At 50.3% G+C, this 8,549-nt stretch overlaps 1 protein-coding gene across 1 annotated transcript; it reads left to right on the forward strand.

Moving 5' to 3' along the window:
* Window positions 1-6,354: 6,354 nt before the first annotated feature.
* LOC127349133 (uncharacterized) lies at window positions 6,355-8,224 on the forward strand. Its single transcript, XM_051374912.2, has 4 exons — window positions 6,355-6,371; window positions 7,458-7,662; window positions 7,758-7,952; window positions 8,033-8,224. Exons 1-4 carry the CDS (start codon window positions 6,355-6,357, stop codon window positions 8,207-8,209), a joined length of 594 nt encoding a protein of 197 aa, XP_051230872.2. The 3' UTR covers window positions 8,210-8,224.
* The last annotated feature ends 325 nt before the right edge of the window (window positions 8,225-8,549 follow it).

The following is an 8,549-nucleotide window of genomic DNA, read 5'->3' on the forward strand; positions in this document are numbered from 1 at the left end:
GTATAGGTTTAGGGTTTAGGGTTAGGGTTAGGGTTTATGATGCATGGTTCTGCAGCTCCGGCGTCGTGGTTTAGGGATTTAGAGGGGTTTAGGGCTCGAAGCCTCCCCAGTTTAGGGTTTAGGGTTTAGGGGAGCTACTTTTGCACCATTACACCTTGCACCACACTTTGACACATATCATAGGTCCACATGCAAGGTTTGGTGCGGTTCCGGTGCTCGGCGGTCGTTATCCCCTCCTCCCCCAAAGCAATGGAACGTTTGCCCCGGCGGTTCTACCCCCTAGATTTCTCCGCGCGAGGGTGCACCAATGTAACTTTTCATTCTTTTAGGTTTGTTTAGTACATATACACATGGAGAACCAAGATTGGGACCCTTTGGCACATATACCCGCAGCTCGAGCCATTTTCACACGCTCGCTGGTGTGAATGATCTTCGGGTTAGGGTGGGGCGTAGGGTTAGGGCTAGGGTTTAGGGGCTAGGGCTAGGGTTTAGGTTAAAGGTAAGTATTTATGGTTAGGTATAGGTTTAGGGTTTAGGGTTAGGGTTAGGGTTTATGATGCATGGTTCTGCAGCTCCGGCGTCGTGGTTTAGGGATTTAGAGGGGTTTAGGGCTCGAAGCCTCCCCAGTTTAGGGTTTAGGGTTTAGGGGAGCTACTTTTGCACCATTACACCTTGCACCACACTTTGACACATATCATAGGCCCACATGCAAGGTTTGGTGGGGTTCCGGTGCTCCGGCGGTCGTTATCCCCCTCCTCCCCCCAAAACAGCGGAACGTGTGCCCCGGCGGGTCTACCCCCCTAGATTTCTCCGCGCGAGGGTGCACCAATGTACTTTTTAATTCTTTTAAGTTTGTTTAGGACATATACACATGGAGAACCAAGATTGGGACCCTTTGGCACATACACCCGCAGCTCGAGCCATTATCACACGATCGACGGTGTGCCTGATCTACTGGTTAGGGTTCGGCGTAGGGTTAGGGCTAGGGTCTAGGGTTTAGGGGAGCTACTTTTGCACCATTACACCTTGCACCACACTTTTACACATAGCATAGGCCCACATGCAAGATTTGGTGGGGTTCCGGTGTTCCGGCGGTCGTTCTCCCCCTCCTGCCCCAAAACAGCGGTATGCGTGCCCCCGGCGGGTCTACCCCCCTAGATTTCTCTGCGCGACATGCAACAATGTACTTTTTCATTGAAAAGCATGATACATACATTAATAAATAATACACATGTTCAAAAAACAGCTTTAGTATAATTTTGAAATACTATTCAATGTTGTTCATAATTAAAATGGTAAAAAATAAAAATAAAAGTTTGCCGTGCGTAAGCGCACGGCAAAGAGGGCTGCCGCACGGCAAAGTCCTTCCAGCACGGCAAAGCCTCCCTGCCGCACGGCAAAGACCTGCGCACGGCAAAGGCCGCCACTTAACCTAAATCGTGTCGATCCGACCAGGTGTTTCTGGCTAGATCGAGCACGCCCACCTGCCTAGCTCCTCCCACACGCACCGAGCGCCGCCGCCCACCTCCTGCTCCCCCTCTGCCCCTCCGGCCAGCCACCGGCGCCACCCCCACTGCCCACACAGCCACCGATGCTGGCCCCACCCCCGCCTCCGCTGCCCTGCCCACGCCTTCGCCCTCTCCTCCGGCTGCCGCCCACCTCCTGCTCCCCCTATGCCCCTCCTCCCGCGTGCCATGGCCGGTCCAGCCGAGCTCTGTAGGTAGGCCGCCGACACCGCCTGGGCCGCCCCTTCTCCTCTGCCCCTCCGGTCAGCCGCCACCGCCTGGGCCGCCCCTGCACTGCCTCCCGCTTCGAGCCGCCCTGCCTCCCGCTTCTTTGCCCCTTGAGCCGCCCTGCCCTGCCTCCTGCATCGCTGCGGCCTGCCCTGCCTCCGATCCCGTGTCGCTGCTCAATTAAGGTTAGTGATAATGTTAGTGTAGTATAGGATTTAGTGAATTTACTGTAGTATAAATTAGAAATAGGATTTTAGTTTAGTATGAATTAGAAATAGGATTTTAGTTTAGTATAAGATTTTAGTGTTTAGTATAAATTAGAAATACGAATTTAGTTTTGAAAAAGGTGTTTATGATACGGATATGTTAATACTAGGCACATATGGCAAAAATAAGATAATGTGCCGGAAGGAAATTATTTATGGTGAAGTAATATTGTTATACAACTATTATAAAAAATTCTTGTTCACTTGCATGACTATTTTATTTTTTCGTTAAGCAGACGATGCTTCGAGGTGGACACGAGGGGCGGCGTTGCGGGGGTGTTTGACGGGGCGTTCTGGATCTTCTTCGGCGATTCTCTCAGAGGGTTGTTGATCTTCTTCGCCGGCTGTCGATCACGCTTCGAGGGTGAGAATCCATTCGCCTCTTTTGTACCTAGGTTTTCTTTGTGTCTAGATCACCAAGTCTGTCGCGATACCTAGGCGTCTCTTCCCGACCGTAAGGGTTACGCGGATAAATATGCATTAGTGGTCTCGCATATTATGAACCGTAACTCTTACGGCATTTATCGGGACAGCCGGCGGATGCGTAGTTGGGTACGTTCTCCCTGCTCTACCCCGATCCGAGACAGGATTTCGGTAGCGCCTCCCCGTTGTTCTCCGGATGCACACCCCTCTCGGTTTTTTGCCGAGACGTGTATCGGGAGAGCAGCGGGGAGGTGCCAAAATTCCGTCTCGGATCGGGGTAGAGCTGGGAGAACGTACTCAATCTACGGATCCGGCGGCTGCTAGGAGCCCACCTAGTAGAGTTTCAGGTTGATGCACGCGTAAAATAAATAAATATATGATGCATTTATTTCCTATTTGATATATAAATGCTATGTTCATCTGTTTTGTTGCTGATTAGAGGATGGATAATCGTGGCTGGATGTACGATGGCAGAATCAGTCAGTGGGACTATACTGATGAATGGGGAGAAAAGACCGAGCAGTTTGTGGATAGGGCGTTTGCCATCCCTAGCAGACCTATAAGTGTTTGGTGCCCTTGTAGTAAGTGCGCTAACCGAAAGGCACAGGACAAGGAAACTATGAGTATGCACCTGATCAAGTTTGGGTTCACACCGTCCTACAGGATTTGGACTTACCATGGAGAAAAGGCAAAGAAACGTGCTAGGAAGGAGGTGCGGCAGATTCAACCTAGGGGGGAATATGACACTGGTTTTGATAGGTGCTTAGAAAACTTGGCTAATGGTAATGTGCCTGAAAGCTCTCATGTAGAGGTGGAGACACCTCAGGATGCGGAGACAAGTGAGGACCCGGAGGAAAACACAAAGCAGTATTATGAGGCTCTGTTTGCTTCGCAGAAACCCCTACATGAAAATACAGAGGTTACCCAACTAGATGCCATCGCTCGCCTTATGGCCTTGAAGTGCCATAGGAACTTGTGCAGAGATGGGTTCGATGAACTTCTGGTCATCGTAGGCAGCCTTCTGCCGAAAGGGCACCTCTTGCCACAAAACTTCTACTATTTGACCAAATTGCTCAGTGACCTTAAGATGTCATCTCAGCAGATACACGCTTGTCCAAAGGGATGCATGCTATTCAGAGAGGAGCACGCTGACACAAATTATTGCATCAAATGCAATTCCTCTAGGTACTTTGAGGTAGACCACAATGGTGATGGTCGAAGAGGCGGACCACGGTTGCCAAGAATATCCTCCGCTATCTTCCGGTTCTACCGAGGATCCGGCGGCTCTTCATGACCGAGGATACCGCCCACAGATGAGGTGGGCCGTGGAAGGAAACAGATACACCGACAAGATGATACATCCGTCGGATGATGCACATGGAAGAACTACGTGAAGAAATTTCCACCGAAACGGTGTGACCCGAGGAGCGTAGCGATTGCGATATCAACCGATGGGTTCAATCCATATGGTATGTCGGCTGCAGTATACGCTTGTTGGCCGTTGTTTGTTATTCCCATGAACCTCCCCACAGCGTACGCATGAGATCGAGAGAACATGTTTGTGTCGATGATAATCCTGTGGCCCAAATACCCGGGCAAGAACATGAATGTGTACCTGGAACCGCTGGTGGATGACTTGGTTCGTGGCTGGGAAGGTCGCGGGATCCGAACATATGACGCATCAAAGAAGGAGTACTTCGATATGTATGTGTGGTACCACACGTCCCTGCATGACCTGCCAAAGACGTGCTTTGTTCTGCGGGTGGTGTACACATGGGAAGTGGCCTTGCCCACAGTGCAGGCAGGCCGTGACTTTCTTCTGGCTAAACAAGGGAGGCAAGTATTCATGCTTTGATGAAGCTCGACAGTTCCTTGAGCGGAGGCATGCATACAGGAGTGATGTAAAGAGTTTCAAGAAAGGCCGTGTTGTCCGTGGCCCGAAGCCAATTCCGAAGACCGGAACGGAAATCAAGGCCGAGTTAGATGCTCTTCAGCCTAGCCCTGATGGGAATGGTTTCTTAGGATATGGGGAGACACACCAATGGACTCACAAGCCGTGCTTATGGAAGCTCCCTTACTTTGAGTTTCTCGACCTCCCGCATAACATTGATGTAATGCACACCGAGAAGAATATCAGTGAAGCCATTTGGAGCACGATTGTGGACACTGAGAAGACAAAGGATAACATAAAGGCTCGAATTGATCAAGAAATGTGGTGTGATAGGCCGGAGTTGAACATGCAGCCACCTAATGGTGCCAAAAAAACTTGGACTAAGCCACACGCTCCGTTCTGCCTCACAAAGGCCCAAAAAGGGAGGTCTTCCAATGGATGAAGGACTCCTTGTTTTTCCCCGATGGGTTCGCAGCCAACCTTGGATGAGGGGCCCCGAACATTGAAACGCTGCGAGTACAAGGACTGAAGAGTCATGACTACCACATATGGCTTGAGCGGATAATGCCGGTGATGATTCGAGGCTATGTCCCTGAGAAGACTTGGCGAGTGCTAGCGAGGTTGAGTTTTTTCTTCCGCCAGATTTGTGCTAGGGAGTTAGACACTAAAGTGATTGAGAAGCTGGATGAAGAGGCACCCGTGTTGCTTTGCGATCTAGAGAAGATCTTTCCTCCAGGGTTTTTTAATCCGATGCAACACATGATCCTGCACCTCGCGGAGGAGTGCTTAAAGGGGGGCCCGAATTGGGGCCGTTGGCAGTTTGGTCCCGAGAGAGAAACACAAAAGCTTCGTCAAATGACTGGCAATAAATGCAAGATCGAAGCATCCATAGCCGAGGCAGTTCTGAACGTGGAGGTGGCAAACTTCACCACTAAGCACTATGATCCCAACATTCCCACAAAGCACAACCCGGTCCTCCGTTACAATGCCGCCAACAATGAAGAAGTACCCAAGCTTAGCATCTTCGTGGGGCTTGGTGGCAAGTCAAGTGGCTCGAAGCCGTACAGAACAGACCTACATGAGCGGACCTTGATCCACTCGTATGTCTTAAACACCATGGTCGAAGTGAAGCCGTACATCGAGTAAGTGCGAACCATTTAATTATTCGCAAACATTCACTCGTATGTTCGTGGCTAACCCTTCCTCTTTTCGTCGGTATAGGAAATTCAAGGCTATACATTGGAAGAATACCCACAGGGAGCCTACCCCGGAAGAATCCAAGCAAATTTTCGATAAGGGAGGCAGTTTCGGTTTCAGTAGCTGGTTTTGTAATTTGGTACTATTCTATCCAAATTAGCTAGCACTTCCGACATTTATCGGTCATTTCTCGTTCTAAACTTCTCGTGCTAAACTTGTAGGCAAGAACTGAAAAAGAGATGAAGTCAGAGCTAAGAAAAATTGCTAGGGGCTTTGACCATTCCGTAGAAGCGTTCAACTCCTATGACGTGAACGGGTATCGCTTCCAGACCCATCAATACACAACAAGCCGGCCCAACGCGAAGACAATAAATAGCGGGGTGGTATGTCAAGGTGATGATGGGCTCCATTACTATGGAAGAGTCGAGGGTATATACGAGCTGAATTACGGGTTTCACAAAGGGCTAAATCCCGTCGTCTTCAAATGCCATTGGTTTGACCCACGTCGGGTGAGACGGGATCCTGAAATTGGGTTGGTCGAAGTTGAAAGGAACTCCGTTTATAAGGGAGAGGATGTGTACATCTTGGCAACCCAGGCCTTTCAAGTATTCTATCTCCCGTACGCGTGCAGAAACCCGACAAAACGTCTACATGGATGGGATGTTGTGATGACGGTGCCTTCACGCAATAGGCCGCCCCCGCCAAACAAGGACGATTACCGCCGCGTAGACCCCTCAAAGAAGGAGTGTCAAGTTTTATCGGAAGAAGGGCTCCCGGCCATTTCACAATCGGCTTGCCGACTATCGATGACATGGTCGTAGACGATGAACAAGAAGACACGGGCATGGATGGAGACAATGCGTAAGATGAAGGCGAGGATGTCTGTGCCGGAAGACCTGAGTTTGCTCGAGGCGTTCAAAGCAGGGATTGACCTCGATGCAGATGGACCACCTCCAGGTTTCATTGATGATTATTGGTTCGCCGAGCCTGATGACGATGAGGAGACACGCGGTCCAATCACGGATGGCGACACAAAGCTGCGATCTATGTAGTAGTAATTGTGAGGCTAGCCTATTTGTAATAACTCCGTGTAATAGAGATTGTCTAGCTAGGTTATTTGTAAGAACTCCGTGCTATGTTTGAGAGAACTCTATGCTAGCTATTTGTTGCTTCCACTAATTAATTAATGTTCATCCTTTTGCATTATTTGTTGCTTTCATTAATGTTCATCTACTTATATTTCTGTTGCTTTCACTAATATTTATCTCTTTACAATATTGCGTACTAATAAACCACTCTCTTCATTTGTGTTTGCAGGTGATTGAAGCATGCCGCCAAAAAAAAGGGGTGGCGGTCTTAAAAAGAAGCTCAAGGACTTGGTAAGTGTAGGGACTTCGAGGCGGGGCCGAGCTACTACCCCCCCTCCTAGCCCCCCTCCTGTCGCTCCCACAGGGCGGCCGCGTAGGAAGAATGCGACGCGGGTACTCACTCCTAGTCCTAGCCCCCCTCCCGCAGCCGATGATGATGACGACGAGGAGGACCAGGAGCACCACGGGGGTGGGGAGGACCAGGAGGAGGAGGTGGGTGGGGAGGACCAGGAGGAGGAGGGGGGTGGGGAGGACCAGGAGGAGGAGGGGGACGAGGAGGACCTCTCGGAGGATGAGGGGTTGGGGAACTTAGTGTTCGATCTGATCCAAGCCTAGAGTGGTGTGAGCCGGAGGATTACCAAGACGTTCCAGCTGTGGAGAGGCTGAGGCCACATGATAGGAAGCCATATCGGCGTGGGATAACACAGCTCCCCTCGCTGAAGCACTGGCGCTACAGGCACGTTGTTCTACAGCCCTATGGAAGGAGGTACATGTTAATTTTTGGCATTTCGTTATCGCAATTTTGTCATTATCAAAATTATTATCACATACATATTGATGTTGTCGTTTCATGGTGCAGCTCGTTCCAGTTTGAAGACCCGACGCAGAGACCGCCACGTGGGTACTCGAACATCCTTGGGGGCCTACTTAGATGGTATTTCCCTGGGATAGTCAATTTCCCTACTGGTGGCTGCGACGTAGCTTGGAGGTGGGCGCACTACAGCCTCGCGGAAGATCCTCTTGGCCGCGGCACCGCGGCGGATATGGTTGTTGCCAAATTCTGGGTACGTGACTTTTGACTTCTTACCATTCATACACTCTCCTTGGTTCACAATAATTGCACTAATGCCCCTTGTTTTACCTATGTGCATGGTTGCAGAAATACTTCAAGAGGGCCGAGGGCAAGGAGAATGCGTGCGATGATGTCCTACACCAGCTTGCAAGGAAGAGGGTGACTGGCATGCACTACGAGGCACGTATTCAATGCGTCCGCGACTGGCACGCCGACCGCTTCGTCCACATGAGTAAGGAGGACGCTCGCGACACGCTCATGCAGCCGTGGCAGTACTTGCAGGTATTTGCATTTATGTGTTATTGATTTCTTTATCGCCATGTAGTTTATTTTACCATAATGGGTTTATCTTGTGCATGTAGAACCCTCCTCAGTACGTCGGCAACGACGATAGGTGCTTTCGTGCGATGGTCATGTGGTGGACATGCCCCAGTACCTCAAGAAGCACGAGGAGGGCAAGAAGAAGCGGGCAGAGATGCGAGGTGGATCGCATATCCAAGGCAGCATCCCCATCTCTCTTCACCTGCAGAAGGAGGTGAGCAAATTAATGGTTCCTTCATTCTTTGAATTCATGTTATATATTTGCTAACTCTGCAAGGGTGTGCCACTTCACTTTATTACATGTTCTCTTTTGCAGGAAGTCAGGACAGGAGCGAAGCCTAACGTCTTTGTCGTGCTAAAGAAGATGAAGCAAAGGAAGACGCCTGATCCTGAGACAGGGTCCGAGTGGGTTAACCCGCAATCCGAGACCCAGTGCACGTCGTATGTCTCCAAGTTCAAGCAGAAGTACGGCGAGGACGCCAACCCAGAGGCCGAGGACTTTGACCCTGAGGTCGCGGTGCTTGCGGGAGAAGGCTTGAAGCATGGCCGCCTATGGTT

Source organism: Lolium perenne, chromosome 4, assembly GCF_019359855.2.
Source record: "Lolium perenne isolate Kyuss_39 chromosome 4, Kyuss_2.0, whole genome shotgun sequence".
Taxonomy (NCBI): Eukaryota; Viridiplantae; Streptophyta; class Magnoliopsida; order Poales; family Poaceae; genus Lolium; species Lolium perenne.

Coding starts and splice junctions, on each gene's coding strand:
- LOC127349133 (XM_051374912.2), top strand. Junction 7,663..7,757: donor TGGTTGTTGCCAAATTCTGG/GTACGTGACTTT, acceptor GCATGGTTGCAG/AAATACTTCAAGAGGGCCGA. Junction 7,953..8,032: donor AGCCGTGGCAGTACTTGCAG/GTATTTGCATTT, acceptor TTGTGCATGTAG/AACCCTCCTCAGTACGTCGG.